At 44.4% G+C, this 23,888-nt stretch overlaps 1 protein-coding gene across 5 annotated transcripts in view; it reads left to right on the top strand.

Annotated features, from left to right (window-relative positions):
• Window positions 1-1,678: 1,678 nt before the first annotated feature.
• Window positions 1,679-23,888, top strand: part of CLCN3 (chloride voltage-gated channel 3) — an 85,495-nt gene continuing 63,285 nt past the window's right edge. For 2 of the 5 annotated variants that reach the window (XM_081236669.1, XM_081236664.1), the window contains exons 1-2: window positions 1,679-1,903; window positions 13,488-13,663. In XM_081236669.1, the coding sequence (XP_081092795.1) occupies window positions 13,504-13,663 (160 nt within the window). In that variant the 5' untranslated portion in view covers window positions 1,679-1,903; window positions 13,488-13,503. Of the gene's footprint in view, window positions 1,904-1,934; window positions 2,118-13,487; window positions 13,664-23,888 lie in introns of those variants that run through there. The other 3 variants (XM_081236665.1, XM_081236668.1, XM_081236667.1) reach the window with 3 other exon arrangements.

Raw genomic sequence — 23,888 nt, 5'->3', positions numbered from 1 at the left:
AGCTACTGTAAGTTGATGTTAGACTTAAAAAAAAAATCTTATTCATTTATTTATCTTTGGCTGCATTGGGTCTTCATTGCTGTGCGTGGGCTTTCTCTATTTGCGGTGAGCGGGGGTTACTCTTCGTTGTGGTGGCTTCTCTTGTTCCGGAGCACGGGCTCTACGCGCGTGGGCTCAGTAGTTGTGGCACGTGGGCTCAGTAGTTGTGGCGCACGGGCTTAGTTGCTCTGCGGCACGTGGGATCTTCCCGGACCAGGGCTCGAACCCGTGTCCCCTGTGTTGGCAGGCGGGTTCTTAACCACTGCGCCACCAGGGAAGCCCGACTTTAGACTTTGAAGACAGAAAATTTGAGAGTGTTTATCACATACCTTAAAGGAATGAAAAACCATATTTGAGTATGCAATAAACTCATTTCATACTCTCAGGTATTTTGGGTTTGAAAACTTTCATAATAAAAATTGTGCAAAAAAACTACTCAAACAACAACAACAACCACCACAACTGTTTCAACAACTCCCAGTTATCTGGGATAAAACACAAACTCTTCCATACAACTGCATCAGCGACCCACCTCCTCATCCCTCTTCCACCTACATTCCAGTAACGCCAGGGCACCATTCGCCTTTACACTTCTTCCTTTCCTTGCCACCAGGTGCTGTTGGACATCCCCCCCCGCCCCCCCAGCTCCAGGTCAGAGGTCACCTGCGGGATTCAGGACGTCCCCACGCCGCAGAGCCCCGTCCTCTCATTCCACCAGGTACTGTTGGACATCCCCCCCGCCCCCCCAGCTCCAGGTCAGAGGTCACCTGTGGGATTCAGGTCGTCCCCACGCCGCAGAGCCGCGTCCTGGACTGTCCTTGAGCGGCCCTCCCTACTCTGGGATTCCGCACTGGCGCGCCTGAGGAGTTCCACAGGTGTCTGCCAAAAGGAAATCAACTCAGCTCTGCCATTCGAGTCCTCAGGTTACATGTCTTCTCCAAAGTAGTCAATTAACAAGCATTATTTTTAACAATTCGTAACGGCTAACAGGGTGCCGGCTCAGACAGACCGGCTGCCCACGGAATCAACGCTCCCGCCACGGTAGCCCAGTCTCCGCGCTGCTGGACGCCGAGGTCCGGCCGGCGCCGAACCCGAACCTGAGATCCGCCGGACCGCGCGCAGTGCCCTTCGGGGAGAGCGGCCCGGTACCACCTCAGTCTTCTCGCGAGGTCACCACGAGGAGGACCTCCACACCGCGAGGGGCGTGACCAACCACTGGGAAAGGTCGCGCCCGCAGCCGGCCCCGCCCCAAGGCGCCACGGCCCCGCCCACTGCATCGCACGGCCCTCCCACTACCCACACACGGCCCGCCTCCTGCTCCCACCTGGTTCGTTCACTGACCCACATGGCCTGCCCCCTGTTCCCACAAGGCCGGTTCCTGCCTCCACACGGTCAGAGCCCTGCTCCCACCTGGTTCTCCCACTGCTTCCACAAGGCCCGCCCCGCGTCTCCACTAGGCCCGCCCACTGCTCCCACGCGGCCCGCCCCCTGCCGCCACAAGTCCCTCCCCATCCTCCACAAGCCCCGCCCCTGCTTCCAAAGGTCCCGCCTACTGCCTCCACGCGTCCCGCCCCCTGTTCCCACACGGCCCAATGGGCATCGACGCGGCTCCGACCGGACGTCCACGGCTACGCGGTGACGTCAGGCGCCGACGCACCTGTCGGCCCTGCTAGCGCCGCTCCTGTCGGCTTCCCGGGGTCGGTGGGTCGGTCGGTCGGAACGGTCCCGAGCCGCAGCCCTTCCTGCAGTCCCGTCGCCCGCGGCCGGAGTCGGGCCGAACGCCGAGGAGGGGTGCTGGTGGCCGGCCGCTCCAGTTCCTCCCCGACTTGGAGCATGGCTGCAGCTGCGGTCCCTCCAGAGGGAGGTGAGCTCGGAGGCGGTCTTGTTTGATTCGGGGCAGCAGCAGGTCGAGTCCAGGGCCCCGGAGCCGGCGGCTGCAACTTGATGCGGCTCCCTCCCGGCTGAGCCCGTGGGTTGCGGTCGCGGTGGGGCTGGCCGCGCCGGCCGCCCTCAGATGCGGAGCCCGCCGGCGGCGCAGGACGCGGCCCCGGGGCTGCTGTCTGCCTCTGAGCGGCGAGGTGAGTGGCGGCGGCGGCGGCGGCGGCGGCGGCAGCGGGTCGGGGGCCGTGGCGTCCACGCGGCAGGGGCGGGCCGCTCGCCTCTCCGTCCTGGGACGCTGACCCTGCCCGCAGCAGGCGTGGCCCGCGGGCGTTCTCTGAGCTTTCACCTGTTTCCTTCGGGAACCGCCGAAAGACCTTTGAGCAGAATGGACGTAGGTGCCAGGAAGAGATTAATTGTGGGTTTTACTTTTGCGAAATTTGCCCAAATATAAAGTTCAGTGTCTCTTTCTTTACATTTATGTGTATATCAAGACATAGTTTGTGTGTATATGTAACATTTGTGTTTTGTTCTTAAACTTGGACCGGAAACCACGTTAGACTCAAATCGATTTGTATATAATGTGCTTTATTTGTATAGCATTTCAAAACCGGAGCACCTAGAAGATAATTACACATACTTTATGCATATTAGAGGCCGAGATTTGTGTTTCCTTTGGAAGAAAAAAAATTTTTTTTAAATAAGAAATGAATCAACAGTGACCGTACCATTTTTTTCTCTTCGGTAATTCAAAAGTTTAGTTCTGCAAACTATAAACTTTTTTGAGTTTACAGCATGCAGTTCAGTTACAGCAGCATCACTGTGGTTTAGGTCTTTGATTGTTGAATCTTTCCAGAAATGCTTTACTTTGCATCTCTCAAGAGTTAATTTAGAAGAATCTTTTCTTGATGAGGTCAGCATGGAAATAATTTAACCGGTGTCAGTCAATTTTACTTGCCTCTGTGAGTCAGTGGAAAATACTGTCTGTGTAGCACAGGAGTACACAGAGAAGTTAAAATGCTCGTGTATAGGTTGTTGATTTCATCTTAAAAGGTGCTGTTGCTAATTTGCTTGTTACAAGACGGTGGCTTAAAAACCAGGTGTGCGCCCTGCGGTTATTTATTCAGGTTACGCCAGCTTTTATGACCTCTGGTTAATAAGAACAGCCACTGTTGGAAGAACCCATGGCAGATTGCAGCTCTCCCACACCTGACTCCCCACACTTCAAAGACTGAATCTTTGAAGAACAGGTCACATTATTTTAAGAGGTCAATATGAATGTATAGTACCTACAACTTGAGTTGGAACTTGTGTTTCAGCATGTGTTTTCAATCATACATAGCTCATTAGGAATGCCAATATTTAACCCGGTTTTGGATATATACAGTTTAGGGGAAGGATTTGCTGAGGTTAGGATTTTATGTTAGTGAATTGGCTGTTTTCCAGGTCATGTTGGTGATAGGCTTTCCATTTCCTGTTGTGACATGTTGGTAATAATTTTCAGATGGCTCAGGAAGCCAGATTTGATCTCTGTGGTGGGTCAGATATCAAAGCAGTGTCCTGTGAGGTTTTTGGCCGCTATCACTGCTTTGTAGAACTTTCATCTTAGTTTCTAGTCAAACTTTTCAGCAGGGATCTAAAATATGATGTGTTAATATTTATTGAGTGAATTCTGTGGTTCAGGATCTTTCCTAAGTGGTTTTGTGGATTATCTCAATTCTCACTCCAACCCCTTGAAGAAGGTACTTTCATTTTTCCCGTTATAGAGCTGTGGAAACTGAGGCATAGAGGATTTAATTAATTTGCCCAGGGTCTCAGTCAGTGTCAGAACTGAGCCTGAAGCCTGGCAGTGTGATTTCAGAGCTCTTGCTCTCAGTGGCTGCACTTCATTGCGAGCAAGAGTCAACAAAATGCTGGAAGAAAAGATGGGGTGAGAGAGATGGCACCGCAGGTCCATTTATTCTTCAGTTATACAAATAATGTAAAATTACAGAAACTCTGGAAAAATTTTTTTTAATCCTCATGCCACTACTCTAAAACTCTTTTCTTGTGTTTTTTAATTATGCACTTTCACATGTCTATAAACATTGTAGCTATGATACATTTTGATTCTTAAAGATCAGTGTTCTTCGGTTACGTATAAGGTTAAGTATAAAATGAAAGATGAACCCACGTGGGGAAAATGCCTATTTGCATTGCTGAAATATAGAGAGATTTGATCTGCAACTTTGATTGGAACCACGTCAGGTAAATACATTTCTTGCCCTCGTGGGAAGTAGTTGAACAGTTTCTGTCTTGTAAAGTCATGGAAATTAAATTTTAGTCTTCAAAGTCTAAGTCTTCCATTCCACAGCATCTTTTTGTTGGATTGTTTACCTGTTTACTTGGTATAGTCTGACTTTTATATTTGTGTGTGTGTTTTTCCTTTTAAAATCATCTCGCAGTTATGTTTTGACTGGATCTAAAAATATTTACGAATCTGGGAAATTTTCTTCGGACTAGAAAGCCACTTTCTTTAGCATTTAATACTTTTTTGAAGAGAAATATCTAAGGTGCAGCGATTTGGACATGCAGCTAACTTAATGGACAGTAGGATACAATACCAGGAAACGTCACTTGGGGGAGAAATCCGCTCCATTACTGTCATCTCTTGTGAGTACTGACAATTTGTATTGGGGTAAAAGGTCTTTTTTAACATGGTGATGCTGTGATCTAAGTTTCATGATGTTACAATGGGTAGAGGGGTCATTCCCTGGTAACGTTAATTTGAGAAACTTGTAATAAATTCTGTTTATGAGCTTAATGTTTACTACAGGTTTTCTCAAGAACCTTTCTTATGCTGTTAGCCATTACAGTTCTAGACAGGGTATATTTTATCACCCAAACTTATCTGACCACGAAACCTTTTGTTGGACTCGTGTTCTCTGCACACACTCACTCATCTCCAAATGTCTTTGTCACCTTCTTGGCTCCATGGCTTGATTCACGCCAATGCTGCAATGTTGCTTCAACGAACTAACCTCTTCTCCCACCTGTGCCCCGTAAAATCCCACTTACCTTTTTTTTGGCCACACCACGTGCCTTGCAGGATCTTAATTCCCCTCCCAGAGTTTGAGCCTGGACCCCTGGCAGTGAAAGCACGAGTCCTGACCACTGGACCGCCAGAGAATCCCTCCCACTTACCTTTTAAGGTCCAATTCAAGTGTGTCTCTTGCAAAGAAGTCTTCTCATCATCCATTAGAGACGGATGCTATCTTTTCCCCGAGCTCTTATACCAATTTCAGTGTCTTCTGTGACGTCTGTCATGACTTGCCTGTCATTATATGGATATATAGTAATTTATAGGAAAAAATTACCATATCCCTTTTGAGGACAGTATATTATGTAATTTATGCTGAAGTTTATTGAAAGCTGTAAGGCCTATACAGATATGATGCCATTAATAAATAAAAATTTTATCTATTTTTTTTTTTTTTTTTACAGTTTCTGGTACATGAGTAGCCATTTTACAAACTTTAGTAAATGTGTAAGTGATCGTGTTGAAAACTATCGTCACGTTTTAATCTTTGACAAGTCTTTCGCACACCCAGTTCTTGAAATATTTACATGAGGAAGCTCCTTACTTCCAAGTGACTACATCAGTCAGAGTTCTACCTCCCTGCAGTCATTGCTGTTGAGACTTTTTGTTTGTTTGTTTGTTTTTAAATTTTTGGCTGTGTTGGGTCTTCGTTGCGGTGTGCAGGCTTCTCGTTGTGGTGGCTTCTCTTGTTGCGGAGCGTGGGCTCTAGGCACTCGGGCTTCAGTAGTTGTGGCACGTGGGCTCAGTAGTTGTGGCTCACGGGTTCTAGAGCACAGGCTCAGTAGTTGTGGCTCATGGGCTTAGTTGCTCCGCGGCATGTGGGATCTTCCCGGACCAGGGCTCGAACCCGTGTTCCCTGCACTGGCAGGCAGATTCCTAACCACTGTACCACCAGGGAAGCCCTGCTCTTGAGACTTTTGTTCATCTCTCTGGCTGCTGACGTTTGGGATTTTCTTTTCTTCTTTCTCTGGGGTTGATTGTGCCTGCTGTTCTGTCAGATAGCTGACTGACATGCCTTTGCAGCTTGGCCATGGTCCTCAGCCCTACCCAGTCCCCTCGATGAGAGGGCAAAGCCTTGTTGGAAGCTATGAAGAAGCAGCGTGCCCCCCTCAGGCTCAGGGTTCCAGGTCTCCCTCGTTCTGCTCCCCACCCCCAGTGCTGGTGCTGAACCGCTCAGTGTCTGCAGCTGGGGGGCTGGACGGGTGCACTCAGGGTCGCCATCCCCTCACTGTAGTCTGGCCTGGAATAGGACTAAAGCCTGGGTGTGTAATCCTGCTGTTGGAAAGAGCGCTCTGGTTCTGAGTCCCCACAAGCTGCTGGAGACTGCACTTTGTTTCTTCCAGCTGTTTTGAATCAATCAAGTGAGAAGCCGAGCAGATACCTTAAATTTCTCCTTCACTTTCCTCGCGTTTTGTTAGCTACCGTGGCCTCTTAAATGTCCCTCGCAGCCCTTCCGACTTCTTCATGTGGCCATGACTCAGTTCGGTGATGACCTCACCGGGCTGTGTCCATGGCTCTTCAAGGTCTCCTGGAGTCCCCTCCCCGGGTCACTCTTGCCCTTCTCCTCTGCCTTCCACGCTGCTGCTGCCGTTGGCTTGTTGAAGTTTGTATCTGATCAGGTGATTACTCTCTTAAACCTCTTAATGGTTTCCCACGTGTTGTCACGAGTAAGTTCCTCAGCAGGACGTAGGAGCGCCTGCCTTTCTCTGGCGTCCGTCCACCTCCCTGGCTCCTCTCCAGCCCCTGCCTCTTCCGTAAGCTACCCGAGCGGGTCTTATTATGCTGCTGTGCTTTTGCACGTCCTTTTTTCTTTTCCTTTACTGACTCGGCACCTCGTAGTTGGCCTAGTTGATGCGTCCTTAATCCTTCAGTGCTCATTTCCTCTCTCAGTGTTTGCAGACTTCCCCAGGCAGCAGCTTGTTCCTGCTCAGTGTCATCACGTACCTTGTGCATACTTCTCCTGTGGCACTGCTCACACCATATGTCATTGTTTGTCTGTCTGTCACCTTCCCTGCCTTTGAATAGGGACCACTTCTTACTCATCACCCCAGCACATGCTGGGCGCTCAGCAGGCGGTTGTTAAATACGTTAATCAGTGACTCTCCAAACTGACTTTGGCTCCTAGGTAGATGGTGATCCTGTAAACTGAGATGGGGGAGGGGGAGAGCGAGCAGGTTTGGGGCAAATGTGTGTTTGGCTTAGGTCTTGTTGAATTCGAGTTCCTATGCAACATCCAAGTACAGATGTATCAGTCATCCGTCAGGCATTTGTTATTCATTCATACTATAGACATTAATTGACCCAGCAAGGTTCTGTAGATATAGACCAGACTATTCCAGCATTTATATGGAAAGGCAAAGGAACTAGAATAACCAAAACAATTTTGAAAAATAAGAACCAAGTGTGAGAAATCAATCTATCCAATTTCAAGAGCTCCAGTAGTCAATACTGTCCTTACTGCTGTAGGTATAGACACACAGATCAACAAAACAGAGCAGAGCAGTCTGAAATAGACTCACACAAATATGCCCCACTAATTTTTTTTTTTTTTTTTTTTGCGGTACGCGGGCCTCTCACTGTTGTGGCCTCTCCCGTTGCAGAGCACAGGCTCCGGACGTGCAGGCTCAGCGGCCATGGCTCATGGGCCCAGCCGCTCCGCGGCATGTGGGATCTTCCCGGACCGGGGCACGAACCCGTGTCCCCTGCATCGGCAGGCGGACTCTCAACCACTGCGCCACCAGGGAAGCCCCGCCCCACTAATTTTTGACCGAGACCCCCAAACAATTCAGTGGAAGGAAGATAACTTTTTTGGCAAATGGCATTGGAGCAGTTGGATATCCATACGTCCAAAAACAAAAACAAACTTCAACCTGTGTCTTACAACTTATACAAAGATTCACTCAACATGGACCACAGACTTAAATGTAACATGTAAGGCTATAAAAATTTTGGGAAAAAATTTAGGAGGAAATCTTTGGTAGGTAAATTTCCTAGGGTTGACGCCAAAAGCATACTCCTTAAGGGAAATACTGACAAGTTGAACTTCATCAAAATTACTTTTGCTCTGTGATAGACCCTATCAAAAGGAAGAAAACCAAGCTACAGAGTGGGAGAAAATATTTGCAAGCAACATACCTGACAAAGGACTAGTCTCTAGAATATATATTCTAAAATATGAAACTCGGAAGTAAAACAGTCCAGTTAGAAGATCGGCAAAAGATATGAACAGTCATTTCACTGAGGAGGACGTGCAGGTAGCAAGTGAGTGCATAAAAATATGTTCAACATCATCAGCCATTAGGGAAATACAAACGAAAAGAACAGTGAGATACCACTACACACCTATCAGAATGGCTAAAAAAAAGAAAAAAAACCCGACACCACCAAGTGCCGGTAAGGATGTGGAGAAACAGGCTCACCCATACATTGTTGGTAGGGCTGTAAAATTGGGATGTTAAATTGGCAGTTTCTTTAAAAGCCAGCCATGCAGTTACCATATGGCCCAGCTGTTGCACTCCTTGGCTTTTATCCCAGAGAAATGAAGCCTTAAGTTCACAAAAAATCTGTACGTGGATATTTATAGCGGCTTTGTTTATAATAGCCCAAACCTAGGAAAGAGCCAGATCATTCTTCCACAGGTGAATGGTTAAACAAACACACATGGTGTGTCCGTATCGTGGAGCACTATTTAGCAACGAAGAGGGAAGACCTGTTGACATGCACGACCCCTGGATGGCTCTCCAGGGAGTCATGCTGAGTGCAGAGCTAACCCCCGAAGTCGTTGACTGCACGCTTCCATTTATACAGCGTTGTGGAAGTGGAAGAGTTTTAGAAATAGAAAGCAGATTATGGGTCGCCAGGGGTTAAGGAAGGGGTGGGGGAGGGGAAGAAAGTGGGTGAGGCTGTAAAGGGCAGCACGAGGGGGCCTTGTGATGGAAAGTTCTGTGTCAGTCTGTCAGTATCATGATTGTGCCAGAGTTACCATTGGAAGAAGCTGAGTGAAGGGTATATGGGAGCTCTCTGCATTATGTACAGCCACATGTGAAATCACAATATCTCGGAATAAAAAGTTTAATTTAAGAAAGTGAACCCCTCGTAGGTGGTGGTACTGTGCTCAGCATTGCAGAGTTGAGTACAGATGGGCATAGCCGGGTCTCATGCCACCCTCTGGAGGGGAGGACTTATCACGTGAATCGGGGTGCCGTTACACCTGGGCTAAGTGCTGTCAAGGAGAGGTGTGAGAACTCACAGTGAGAATTTGACCTGGTCGGGGAAGCCTGGCCCGGGTAGGAGGTAGGCTAGGAAGGCTTTCCTTACAGCTGCATGACTTTGGGCTGGTTGCTGCAACCCTTGTGCCTCCGTTTCCTCATCTGTTAAATGAGGATGGGAACAGCACCTGAGATTTAGGGTTTTGGTTGTATTTAGTACCGAGCTTAGATGAGTTAGCTTGTAACATGCTTAGGATGCTGCCTGACGTAGTAAACTCTGCTTGAGATGTTTTTTTTAAACTAATCAATTAATTTTCATTTTTGGCTGCGTTGGGTCTTCATTGCTATGCACAGGCTTTCTCTAGTTGTGGCGAGCGGGGGCTACTCTTCGTTGCGGTGCACGGGCTTCTCATTGCGGTGGCTTCTCTTGTGGCGGAGCACGGGCTCTAGGCACGCAGGCTTCAGTAGTTGTGGCTCGTGGGCTCTAGAGCGCAGGCTCAGTCGCTGTGGCGCACAGGCTTAGTTGCTCCATGGCATGTGGGATCTTCCTGGACCAGGGCACGGACCCGTGTCCCCTGCACTGGCAGGTGGATTCTTAACCACTGAGCCACCAGGGAAGTCCCTGCTTGAGAGTTTGTTAACTGAATAAAGGGATGCTTGAGGTGAGAGCTGAAGAATGCCTCGGAGCATTACCTAGATGAGGAGGTGAGGGTCTGTTCCAGGCTTAGGGAGCAGCTAAGCCTAGGGCAGGAGCTGGGGCCGGCCTGGTGGGGCTGAGAGGGAGACGCGCGCCCCGGGAGAGGCAGCAGAGGCCGGGCTGCGTGGGCGTCGTGCGCCGCGTGGAAGAGTTTGTCTGCTAAGCATGGTGAGAAGTGACTAAGACCTAAATCCGTGGCATGCGCGGAGATGACCCATCAGACCTGCGTTTAGAAAAGACCATGCTGGCTGCTGTGTGACCAGATGACAGAGGTCAGGGTGACTGTACATAGATCATTTGGGAACTCACTGCAGTGCACCAGGCCTTCTCCCTAGAGATTTTCATGGGTTAGCTCTCCTCTTCCTAGCTCTGCAAGCATATATTTGCAAGCTGCTGTGTCTATTATAATGTTCTGTAATGGTTTTAAATATATTTTTGACAATTTAAAAGGAAAAAATGACTTTGTAGTATTGTTTTCATTTTTTATACGCCAAATTTCAGCTGCTGTATTATGGTTTAAATAGCCTTTTGTAGTCAAGCCTGGGAATCGAGTTTGAAACCTAGAGTGATTTAACACTGGTGTCCAGATTCCTTCTGTGTATTTCTTTTATGCTACCATAGAACCTTGACTATTCCATAGCAGTGCTGTGCAATGAAAACATTTGTGCTGCAAATTCAAGACACATGAAATTTTCAATTTCTTAGTGTACACATGAAAAAGGTAAAAAGGAAATGGTGAGATTAATTTTTTTTTTTTTTTGCAGTGTGCGGGCCTCTCATTGCCGCGGCCTCTCCCGCTGCGGAGCACAGGCTCAGCGGCCATGGCTCACGGGCCCAGCCGCTCCGCGGCATGTGGGATCTTCCCGCACCCCCTGCATTGGCAGGCGGACCCCCAACCAGTGCGCCACCAGGGAAGCCCGTGAGATTAATTTTAATAATATATTCTATTAAACCCAGTATATCTAAAGTGTTATTTCAGCATGGAATCAATATGAAATTTTTAACGAAATCCTTGACATTCTTTTTTGTCCTGAAGTCCTACAAGTCCAGTAGGTGTTTCTCCTTAGAGCCATGTTTCAGGACTAGTGGCTGCTGATCACACAGTTCAGCTCTGCAGGTTTCTGGGTTAATAAGAGTAGTTTTTTTAAAGTTATTGAATTTATAGAAATAGGAACCCATGCAGGCCTGAGTTTAATAAACCTTTGGAACAGAGTGGGTTGCTCTTGTTATAAGGAAAGGTATGGAGTCTAGATGTCTCAGAGGTGTTCGTGAAATGAAGTTTTTAGACATTTTGAAAGGGTTAAGTTAGCAGTTATCACTAGTGGTTTTTGAGGACTTTCAGGGATAAAATGTAGGAGCTATGTTGGAACTTGCTGATTGAGGGCCTACGACACAGACAGTTTTATCTTAGAGCGATTTCTCAGGCTCTATAGCCTCTAGCGAATTAACGTTCATTGACGTATGTTATCACATGTATTAGCGCTTCTAGTGTGACCGTCATGTAAAGAAGTGAAGAATAGAATGTCTGTGTCCTTTGCAAAATCTTAGCATATGTGCTTTGCTGCATCAAAATTAAAATGACTCTTGAACTATTAATCCTTATTTTCTTTTAAAAGCCTTTTAGTTATTTACTCAAGAGCCACAATATTGAATTTGATCACCTCTATGGATACTGCAGAGTTCTTAGCATAAACAGTTATTTTCATGCTATTCTATTTTAACATTTACCTTAAAATAAAACCCTTGTTTTAATTAGTATATTCTAACAAGTCTCAGTATAATAGGCTCTCTTTGGTAGAGGTAATCATAAAACATTAATAAAATTTCAAAGTGGTAAATACTTAATGTTTTCTTTGTAACTTAGGTGCTAGGTTTTGGTTATTCTCCCAAGACCAGATTAACACTGTTGTAGAGAGGATTTTGTTTATTGAAGACTGAATTCATTTCTCTTTTTTCACCTGGTTGATTGAGAAAACAGTCTGGCATTTTGACCACTATTATCCGTATATTACGTTCCAGTCACTGTGCCAGATGCTGAGACTAGAGTTCTCAAGCTTCACCTTCTCTCAGGTGGTCTTTAAGTTAGGGAATTTATATAGTATACCTTTTAAAAGTAGTTATCAGTATTTTATTTTTCTAAAAAGTGTAAAAGCTTTACAAATAATTTTTAATCGTTGCAGCTCTTTGAGGTTGTTTTTCCATGTGCCGAAGGAACATTTACTGAGGACAAGAGATTGTCTTAAAACCCTTCAAATGTTCGGTGCTAGAATTCAGCACTCGAATTGGAGTGCTTGTCACTCCATTCATCCTTTACTTTCTGTGTGTACTCATCATGACAAAGCTAAGTCTTGCTTTACCAGGCTTACTGGGTGGACCTCTCCTACGGCTTCACCTTTCAAGTCCCACACATGAACCTCTCAAGCCTGTTGCTGGTGTCTAGCTCACTAATGTTGAACTGTCATTTGGATGTTGAGCAAGTAGATAGATGCATTTAAAACATCAAACTATTTAGGAGTTACATTGTTTTTAAAGTATGGAGTAAGAACAGTGAAACGTGTGCTTATTTGTTATCTGCTGGGAAAAAATAGAAATCGTGACCTATTATCATACTTTCATGGCTGATATTTGACCATGGGCTCTGAAGGTTTAAATTTTAAAATGGGGACTTCCCTGGTGGCGCAGTGATTAAGAATCTGCCTGCCAATGCAGGGGACATGGGTTGGAGCCCTGGTCCGGGAGGATCCCACATGCCGCAGTGCCACTAAGCCCATGCGCCACAACTACTGAGCCTGCGCTCTAGAGCCCGTGAGCCACAACTACTGAGCCCGTGCACCACAACTACTGAAGCCTGCGCGCCTAGAGCCCGTGCTCCGCAACAAGAGAAGCCACCGCAATGAGAAGCCCGTGCACCACAGCGAAGAGTAGCCCCCGCTCGCCGCAACTAGAGAAAGCCTGCGCGCAGCAACTAAGACCCAACGCAGCCAAAAATAAATAAATAAAATAAATAAATAATTAAATTTTAAAATGATGAAAGGAGAATGAAATTTTAAAAATGTTTAAATGACAGTATTTTAAAATTAGTATTTGCATCTGGTAAGATATTCCAAAGGGACATACAGTTTCCCTCTCAGACCTGGTGCTTCAGCCACTGTTCCTTTTCCCTGTGGGCAGCTTTCTTGGAACTCCCTCCGGAGATGATCTGTACGTACACAACCAGTTGTGTACTGTATTTCATCCTCTACCACAGCCCCCCTTTTTCGGGGGGACCCCCCACATATATTGTAGTGTACTATAATCCCTTTTCTGTACTTTGTCTTTTAACTTAACAGTTGATCTTGGAGATTGTTTTATACCACCACCTGAAGAAATTCTTCATTCCTTTTTACAGCTTCTTGGTGAGAATAGAATTATCAAATGATCCCCCAAAACTGAACACAATAGAGTTAGCTATTGTTATAGTGAATGAAGTTAGTATATTTATTTTTTAATACAGAGTTCAGAAGTTTCCTTCGACTTATTAAAGTAGATAATTTTTATTATACGTTGGGAAAATGTTAAAGCCATTTTTCCCCCTTTGTTTTTTCAGATAACCAGACAGCTAAATGGAGTCTGAGCAGCTGTTTCATAGAGGCTACTATAGAAACAGCTACAACAGTATAACCAGTGCAAGTAGTGATGAGGAGCTTTTAGATGGAGCAGGTGTGATTATGGACTTTCAGACTTCTGAAGATGATAACTTGTTAGATGGTGACACAGCAGTTGGTAAGTTTGGCATTACAACTCTTAATATTTATAGTCATGAATGTCTGCTAATAAATATATACATTGTTTTATTGAGGTTAAGTTTTGGGGTTACTTTTCTTTTTAACTGTGATATTTCATGTAACATAAACTTAACCTTGGCTGTGTTGGGTCTCCGTTTCTGTGCGAGGGCTTTCTCTAGTTGCGGCGAGCGGGGTCCACTCTTCATCGCGGTGCGCGGGCCTCTCACTATCGCGGCCTCTCTTGTTGCGGAGCACAGGCTCCAGACGCGCAGGCTCAGTAGTTGTGGCTCACGGGCCTAGTTGCTCCGCAGCATGTGGGATCTTCCCAGACCAGGGCTCGAACCCGTGTCCCCTGCATCGACAGGCAGATTCTCAACCACTGCGCCACCAGGGAAGCCCAAACTTAACCATTTTAAGAGTGTACGATTCAGTGGCATTTAGTACCTTTACAGTGTTATGCAACTACCATTTGTGTCTAGTTTTCATTACCCCAAAAGAAAGCCTTGTGTATGGGTAAAGTTTAAAGTTTTAGTATACATAGTATAGAGAGGTATACAGCTGTAATTGGAGCTGTCAGAAGAACAGAACTGATGGGATAGAGAGAGAGAGAAGCACGTAGAAAGAGATTTATTATGAAAGATTGGCTCATGTGATTGTGAAGGCTAAGTCCCACCGTCTGCCATCTGCAAACTGGGGACCCGGGAGAGCTGGTGGTGGCCTGAGCACCAGGGCAGCCAGTGGCGTAATCCCAGTCTGAGTGCCAAGGCCCAGACCCAGGAGTGCTGATGCCCCAGGGCAGAAGAAAGATATCCCAAACGGAGCAGAGAGCAGAGTCTGTAGTCTGCTGATTCAAATGCTTATCTCTTCTGGAAAGACCCTCACGGACACACCCAGAAATGATGTTCTGCCAGCTATCTGGGCATCCTGAAGTCCAGTCAAGTTGACACATAAAATTAACCATCACAACAGTCGTCACATCACAAGCGTGGAAAGTAATGAATTTCTACAAAGTGAACACACTCATATACCTCAGTCAAGAAATAAAACACGACTGGTTCCCCCAGAATCCTCCTCCCTTGTTCCCCCTTCCAGTTTCAAAGGTAACTACTATTTTGATTTCTATCACCACAGATTACTTTTGCAGGTATTTAAACTTCATATAAATGGATTTGTACTATATATACTCTTTTGAGTCTGGTGTCATTTACTTATGTCTTGATTCATCTGTTTATATAACAGTAGTTAAATTTATTTTCATTGCCGTGTAGTATGCCATTGTGTAAATATGCTGCAATTTATCTATTCTACCCATCATATATTTCTAAAGGGTATTTAGGTTTTTTAATTAAAATATAGTTTTTTAGATTTTGGCTATTAATAATAATGGTGCTGAGAATTTTCATATACATATATTTTAGTGCATATCATGTACATAATTCTGTAGGATTTATACCTCAGAATGGCATCTTAGATGACAGGGTGTGTGGGTCTCAGTGCTACTAGATATTGTTAAAGATAGTCCCAAAGTGGTTGTAACCTGTACATTCTGTCATCAGTGTGTGACTTTTGGTTGCTTCACACCTTCACCAATACTTGACGTTATCAGTTTTTAAAATTTTAGCTATTCTAATTGTGGGTGTAGTAATCTCATATTTTGGTTTTAATTTACATTTGCCTGATGACCTGTGAGTTTAAATGCCTTTGATATGTTGATTGGCGTTTTAGGTAGCCTCTTTTGAAGTCCCTGTTCAATTTTTTTGCCTACTGTATAAGAGTTCTTTATGCATTCTGATTGAGTCCTTTGTTAGGTTTATGTATTGCAAATGTCTTCTCTTGCTCTGTGGTATGCCTTTTCACTCTTTTTTTTTTTTTTTTTTTTGTGGTACGCGGGCCTCTCACTGTTGTGGCCTCTCCCGTTGCGGAGCACAGGCTCCGGATGTGCAGGCTCAGTGGCCATGGCTCAAGGGCCCAAATGCTCTGTGGCATGTGGGATCTTCCCGGACCGGGGCATGAACCCATGTCCCCTGCATCGGCAGGTGGACTCTCAACCTCTGCGCCACCAGGGAAGCCCCCTTTTCACTCTTTTTTTTTTTTTTCTTTTTTGCGGTATGCGGGCCTCTCACTGTTGCGGCCTCTCCCGCTGCGGAGCACAGGCTCCGGACGCGCAGGCCCAGCGGCCACGACCCACGGGCCCAGCCGCTCCACGGCATACGGGATCCTCCCAGACCGGGGCACGAACCCGTATCCCCTGCATCGGCAGGCGGACTCTCAACCACTGCACCACCAGGGAGGCCCCCCTTTTCACTCTTAATGGAATCTTTTGATGAAGGTGTCGTCAATTTTAATGAAAAGCAGTTAATCTTTTCCTTTATTTTTTATACTTTTTTGTGTTCTGTTTAAGATAGCTTCCCATACCTCAAGGTCAAGAAGATATTCTCTCGTTTTCTTCTAGAAGTTTTATTTTTTGTGTCTTTCGCATTTAGATTTATAATCTACCTGCAATTAATTTTTATATGTGATGTGAGTTAAGTGTTCAGATTCATTTTTTTCCCCATATGGATAACTAGTTGGCCCCTATATTGAAAAAACCTTCCATTCTCCAGTGTACTGCACGGACATCTTTGTCATCTGTCAAGTAGATTTATTTCTGTAGGTCTGTTTCTTGACTTTTTACTCGGTTACATTGAAATATTTGGCTATCTTTGTACCAAAACCCAGCATATATATGAGTTTTGTTGTTCACATTGGTTTTATGTAAATGTAGTCCATTTACATTTAATGTAACCACTGATGTATTTAAATTCAAATCTATATTTATTTTCTATTTGTCACAGCTGGGTTTTTTTCCTTTCTTTCTTTCTCTTCCCCCCAGTACCCTGTTAGTTATGTATTCTCTTATATTCTGTTTGGTGGGTTACTCTAGAGATTATAACATGCACTCTTATTAGTTCTACTATAAATTACTACTTTTACCACTTTATGGGAAATGTTAAGGGCCTTACGATACTTTACCTCTTTTTATGGCCCCTCCTGCTTTTTGTGCCATTGTTATCCTCTCTGTTAATTCTTTATATATTTTAAACTGCATGAGACATTATTATTGTCATCTTATGTCAATGCCTAATTAGATTTTGTGGCTTTACTTTTTCCATTGCTCTTCATTCTATCCTGCATTTTCATGTTTCTGTTTGGGATAGTTATCTTTCTGCCTGAAGAACTCTCATTAGTATTTCTTTTAATTATAATCTACTAGCAATAAATTCACACAGTTACAAGCCTTTGTTTCACCTTTGTTTTTGAAGGATATTTTTGCAGCTGTATTCCAGATCTACAGTTTTCTTCTTTGAACACTTTAAAGATGTAATTTTGGTGTCATTTGCCTTCTGCTGAAAAGTCAGCTATCAGTTGTATTTTCCCCTACTCTGGCTTCTTTTAAGGCTTTTTTCTTCGTCTTTGGTTTTTTAGAAGCTTAACCATAGTGTGCCTAACTGGTTTTCTTTGTATTTATTCTGGCTGGGGTTACTAGAACTCCTGAATTGTGACTTTATTTATTTATTTATTTTTAATTTCATCTTTGGATACTTTTTTTGTTTTTGTTTTTTGCGGTACGCGGGCCTCTCACTGTTGTGGCCTCTCCCGTTGCGGAGCACAGGCTCCGGACGCACAGGCTCAGCGGCCATGGCTCACGGGCCCAGCCGCTCCGCGGCATGTGGGATCTTCCCGGACCGGGGCACGAACCTGTGTCCCCTGCATCGGCAGGCGGACTCTCAACCACTGCGCCACCAGGGAAGCCCATCTTTGGATACTTTTGACCAGTGTGTCCTCACATACTGTTTCTGCCATCTCCCCTGCTCCCCCCCACCCCCGCTTTTAGGACTCCAATCACATGTGTTACATCTTTTCACTGAGATCCTTGCGTCTCTTATGCTCGTTTCTGTATTTTCCTTTTCTCATTTGGATATTTCAACTCATTCGGGTAAATACCGGGGAACATGATAGCTGGATCAAATACTATGTTTAGTTTTGTGAGAAACTGACAAACTGTCTTCCAAAGTGGCTGTACCATTTTGCATTCCCACTGGCAATGAATGAGCATTCCAGTGCTCCACATCCTTGTCAGCATGTGGTGTTGTCAGTGTTCTGGATTTGTTGCAACAGGTGTGTAGCGCTATCTCATTGTTTTCTATCAAGTTTTGAATTTCAGTTATTTATCAGTCATAAAATTTCCATTTGATTATTTTTTTCTTTATTGTTTTGGCTGCATTGGGTCTTAGTTGCGGCACGCAGGGTCTTCGTTGCGGCACGCAGGATCTTTCGTTGTGGTGTGGGCACTTCCTTGTGGCGCATGGGCTTCTCTCTAGTTGTGGCGTGCAGGCTCCAGGGTGCGTGTGTTCTATAGCTTGCGGCACGCAGGCTCTCTTGTTGAGGCATGCAAGCTCAGTAGTTGTGGCACGTGGGCTTAGTTGCCCCATGGCATGTGGGATCTTAGCTCCCTGACCAGGGATTGAACCCGTGTCCCCTGCATTGGAAGGCAGATTCTTTGATGCTGGACCACCAAGGAAGTCCCTCCATTTGATTATTTTTAAATAGACTTCTGTATTCTGGGAGAAATTATGTGTTTGTGTGTGTGTGTGTGTTTCCATATTAATCACTTGTTTAAAGTCTGTGTCTGAGTCTTCTAATGTATGGATCACCTGTGGGTCTGTATCTTTTGCCTCTTTTTCCTCTTGGTTTTCAGTCTTTTGGCCCTGACTGTGGATGGGCTTTGTAATTTTTTTACGAAATGCTGGATTATAGATGTTCTGGATGATATCTTCACCGTAGTGTATTTAGTTTTTTTTGGCAGGCAGGTAGTCTAGGATCCAGTTACAATGATCCCATCAAAGATGGAGAGAATTTGCAGCCTGGTTTCAGACTTTCTGAGGGTTAGTCTATTTTGGACTGACTTTATTTTTAGGGCACAGCCCCTTGAGGATTTTAGTGGAAAGCCTACTAAAGTGTGTTTACGAAGACTCTTTCTTTTTTTTGGGCCCTGAAATTCAGTTTCTGTCTCTCTGACATTTTGAAACTGATGACAGCTCTGCTTATCATTTTAGTCTCTTAACCACTGCCGTGTGCTTGGTTTCTCAGCCTCTTGCTCATGAAGTTTAGGAATTGTAGATATTTTTAGGGAAAGGCATCATGGCATGAACTGTTCTCTTTTCTCCAGGATGTTCGCCCGTTCAAGTCCACTTGCCTTGGTGGTTTTGTCTCCGTGGCCCCGTGAGACTGGCGAAAGCTCCCAGCTGGGCCTCTCCGTCACGGTGCTGCTCTGAACCAGGAAACGACTCAGGGCAAACAGTGACCAAGGCTGTTGGGTTTACCTGTTTGACTTCTTCTCACAATGTTGGCACTTCAGCTTCTCACTGCCTTGTGTCTTCTCCGGCTATTTTGTTAAATGTTCTTTGATTTAAAAACAGCAGCAGCAGTATTTTGCTGTTATTAATCATTGGCTTGCCTCATCATTGATGGAGATTTTCCTAATTTTAACTACAAGTTATAAACCAGCTAAACACATGTATTCATAATTTGAAAAATCAGGTGAAATTTAACAGCATACCCACTTTTCTGTGTTTAAGTGGCTCCTTGGCCCTGTATGTGAACCAGAGAAGTAACGCAGGGCAGTAGAAAGACACAGGAGGACCTAGCTCTTTCCAGCTTTCCACACTGCCGTCCAGTGTTGGTGATGTCTTCACTCACGGTTTTCCAAAGGACACAGTGTCACGTAGGAAGGAAGGGGCAAGGGGGGAAGAAAGGGTCTTTTTTTTTTTTCTTTATCAGGGAGGACACTTTTCTAGATCACAGAACACACTCTTACATCACTGGCCAGAAGTGGATTACATGACCTCACCTAGACTGATCACTGACTAGGAGGCTTATTGACTGGTTAGAGCAATCATGATTTATTCCTTGCATTTAGGCACATTACCAACCAAACAAAAGGTTCTGTGAACAAGGGAGAAGTTGGAATGACCGTAGAGTAAGCAACCATTAATGTTTCTCATACAGAGCCTGTCCTCTGAGTTAGCCTAGTTGAAGGTACAAGTTGTGGAACAGCAGTTGATGACAACTATCTAAGTGTCAAATTGGGTGGTACAGATTATAAATTTTACATCTCGCAAAGAGGACATTATTTCAGTACCTGTTTAGAATTGTGGAGTGTTCTGGAAAGGGAGATAATGCATGAAGGCCCAGCGGTAGGAAAAGGTATTAGGTTGTGAGACAGTGAATGTCCTTGGTAGGATGGTGATATCCTTTCTTTCAGCAGAGCTGAAGTGGTTCTGTTCACAGTAGCTGGGAGAGGACAGTCCTGTGGTGGAAGTGCGGGCCTCAGAGAGACCTCCCTGCCCGGGCCAAGGCAGGTGCCCAAGAAGAGAGCTCATCTCTGTGTATGGAGCATGGACATAGACAGTGGACAAGCAGTTGAATCTTAAATATTCTTTTATGACTCAATATCTCTCTAGAATACCAAAGAATAATTAATCACTGGAAAGAACTGGTAGTGTTTGGCATATGTATTGAGTAGAAATCTTATGTTCATCAGCTTTCAAGTTGTAGACCTGAACTTACATCTTGGCTGTGCCAGTTACTCACCCTGTAACCCTTGCAAGTCACTTTACCTGAGTTTTTTCCTCTAACTAGCAGTGGTACCCTTTTCTCCTGTGTTCCTTCCCCTTTAGGTGTATTAGACTTTGTTCCCCCAACTTGAACAATTTCCTTTTAATTTAGCATTCAAGTGAGGTGTCAGGAACATTTCTGGTAGTATTAAAAAGAGATATAGCTCTAAAACTAAAATCCGACTCTGGATTAGGATTTAGGTTGTAGAGATAAACCACTTTGGACTCCCCTGACTCCAGTGGATAATTGAGTTACTTATTTGTTACATAGCTAGCCCTTGTTTTGAAAACAGAGATGGACCCATATCTCAAAAATGAAATCAGGGCTTCCTTGGTGGCGCAGTGGTTGAGAGTCCGCCTGCCAATGCAGGGGATATGGGTTCGTGCCCCGGTCCGGGAGGATCCCACGTGCCGCGGAGCGGCTAGGCCCGAGAGCCATGGCCGCTGAGCCTGCGCGTCCGGAGCCTGTACTTCCGCAACGGGAGAGGCCACGGCAGTGAGAGGCCCGTGCACCGCAAAAAAAAAGAAAAAAAAAAATGAAATCAGCCTTGTCTGCTCAGAGTGACTCCTAAATAATCCAGAACACACTGTGACTAAAAAATAGAAGTTATCCTTAACAATGATGACTAATTAGTAGTATCGAAAATCTAAACTAGTGAAAAGCTGAAAAATTAGGCTTGATGTATATTTATATTAAGTATATTGAGTGAGTCACTTTAGTCTAAAATTCAGGTTCTTTGGAAAATGCAAAATTTTTCATTACAAGTAGCAGGAAGAGAGTGCCAAGGTTTTGTCGTCAGAGTTGTATTCATTAAAGAGAACCATAAGGTTCTTGCTTCATTGAAGATGAAACACACGAGCGTTCCTCTGTACAACTGCAGTGTTATTCTTAAATGTACGGCTCTCACTGGGAGTAAGAAGACTGACTGACGGGGTAAAAACTAGAGTCGGCCTCTGTTCAGCAAATTAACTCTCAACGATTAATCTGTGTTAACGACGGTAATGAGTCTGACATTTAGATTCTTATATCCCTCTTCGTCATGCGTGAATTGTGAATAGTGTGGCTTACTTGCTGTATCAGGAGTCACTCCCAGCTTTCTAGATTGTGTGTAAATGGTAGTGTCACAAACTGAGAGAGGAAGTGGGCAAGGAACGGTAGCATCCAGAGGGCTCACTCCTGATTGCTTCCATTTCCTGTCTCTAGAGAACCTTAAACAAACTTTGGAAATACTAAATTCAAATGTCAGGTGTTATGTTTTTTTCCAAGACCTTGGGACATATAATCACTGGGAATGGAATGCAGAGACATCACATAGATTGTTGTATTCTGTTTCACATATGTATCGCATCCTGAGCCTCAGAACCCAGAAACCACGTACAGCTGTGTGGGCTGAGAGGTGGATTGTTCAGTTCTAGGTCTTGTGACCCTTCCACCTCTGCTCAAACTTAACTTACCTTCTGAGCTGTTACAAGAGATTCCAGCAGTTTCATTTGCATATCTACTGTTAGATTTAGCTTTATTCAAAATGTTGTGATTTTATTTGTCACATACCCTCTGGCTGGTGTGTTTGTCAGAACTGTCTCTACTAGAAATGTCAGCAGGAAAGGCCTGGTGACGTGGATGCAGAGGGACCATGCCAGAAGCTGGCTGACCATCTACAGGATACCTCTTAGGATATGGCCAAACCTCACAGTCCAGGGTCCAGTCCTTTGTCCTGCAGACACAGAAGCATGGTATCAGCCCCAGGGAACTGAGCTGCTTCTTAGAAGTGGATTCATATTAACCAGGATCTTATATCTTGTTAGGTAAAAGTGCTTGTGTATTTACAGTGAGTAATATAATGCTTTACTTCATTTGAAAGAAAGGATGTAAAGCAGCGTATAAAGATACACGAAATTCAGTAATTAACATAAGTATTTGAGAAGGCTGAAGCAAAGGGAAAACAGGTTGAAATGACATAAAATGTAGAGATGAATGAGGCCAATGAAAACTTATTAGCGACATAGTACTTACTTTCTGAGGGGAGACTAGGAATTTGGCTCTAAGCTTTGTAGCAGCAAGTGAAATGAGGGAACCTGTTTGGTTAAGTGATTCACAGTGTTTATGAGAGAAAAACCCAATCAGTTTCTCAGCAGAAGCCCTATTGCTGATATTAAGATAATCCATTTTTGAGTAACTTTATGAAGTGGTTCCTATCTATGTACTAGACTGATTTTCAAGACTGTGCTTGGAGTAAACAGCAGTGCTTTTCACAGGGCTTTCGTGATAACATCCATCAGTATTGCTGACTTGAATCACAAGACCTAATTCCACAAGGGTACTGTATTATATGGTACAGGCATTGATTATTTATGATGATCTGGCAGGATCCATAGATGTATTTTAGAGTATCTTGGAATAGATGGACAGTATGAAGCGTTTCAGAAGTCATCAAGGTATATTATTATTGTGATTTTTTTTTTGCTGAAGGTTTGATATATGTTAGATAGCAGTGATTTTAGAATTATATTTTGGAATTATAACAGAGCTATTTACTTACATTCAGGTCGTTTTCCTTAAGAAGTTGAAAAGCCTAACAAAACCTAAGACTGAATAAAAGCCACTAGAAGCCCTCTTAATGAAAAGTGGGCAGGGTTGGGGGTCTTTGTTTTGAAAATAATTTTGTGCCTACTGGAAGTCATAGGTAAATGATTAACAGAAGGTCCAAAACTTATGTTCCATGTGACAAGGTCATGATGATTGCAGCTATGATAGATTTTAAAGGGAGTAGCTTCCACAGACATTAAAAAAAAAAAAGTATCCACAAAATGCCTGGCTTTGACTAATATTTTTTTTTTTTTTTTTTTTTTTTTTTGCTGTACGCGGGCCTCTCACTGCTGTGGCCTCTCCCGTTGCGGAGCACAGGCTCCGGACACACAGGCTCCGCGGCCATGGCTCGCGGGCCCAGCCGCTCCTGCGGCATGTGGGATCTTCCGGGATAGGGGCACGAACCCGTGTCCCCTGCATCGGCAGGCGGACTCTCAACCACTGCGCCACCAGGGAAGCCCGCTTTGACTAATATTTAAGTATACCTTTTAAGGCAATAGTTCTCAGACCTTTTGTTCTCAAGATACCTTTGTATTCTTAAAAGATTATTGAGGACCCTAACAAGGTTTTTTTTTTTAATGTAGGTTATAGCTATCCATACTTACCATATTAAAAATTAAATTTCAGTCCTTTATTAATTCACTTAAAAATAACAATAACTAGTTATATTATAACATTAATAACACTTTTTATGAAAAAATAACTGTTTTCCAAAGTAAAAATAAATTGAGAAGAGCGACGTTTCATGTTTCACTATCTCTAATGTCTGGCTTCATAGGAAACATCTAGATTCATAGATCTGCTTCCTCATTCAACCTCGTGTAATGTGTTGTTCAGTTGAAACCCATGAGAAATAGGTAAGAAAATTTGGCCTTATACAAATACATAGTTAAAGAAGAAATAATTTCATAGCCTTTGCGATCATTGTGGATATCCTGCTTTGATACTACACCCAAACTCGACAGAGGGTAATTTCTTAA

The sequence above is a fragment of the Mesoplodon bidens genome, assembly GCF_964165515.1.
Source record: "Mesoplodon bidens genome assembly, chromosome: 6".
NCBI classification, from domain to species: domain Eukaryota; kingdom Metazoa; phylum Chordata; class Mammalia; order Artiodactyla; family Ziphiidae; genus Mesoplodon; species Mesoplodon bidens.
Note: the sequence above shows the minus strand (reverse complement) of the source record. Positions and strands in the feature narration are given on the sequence as shown.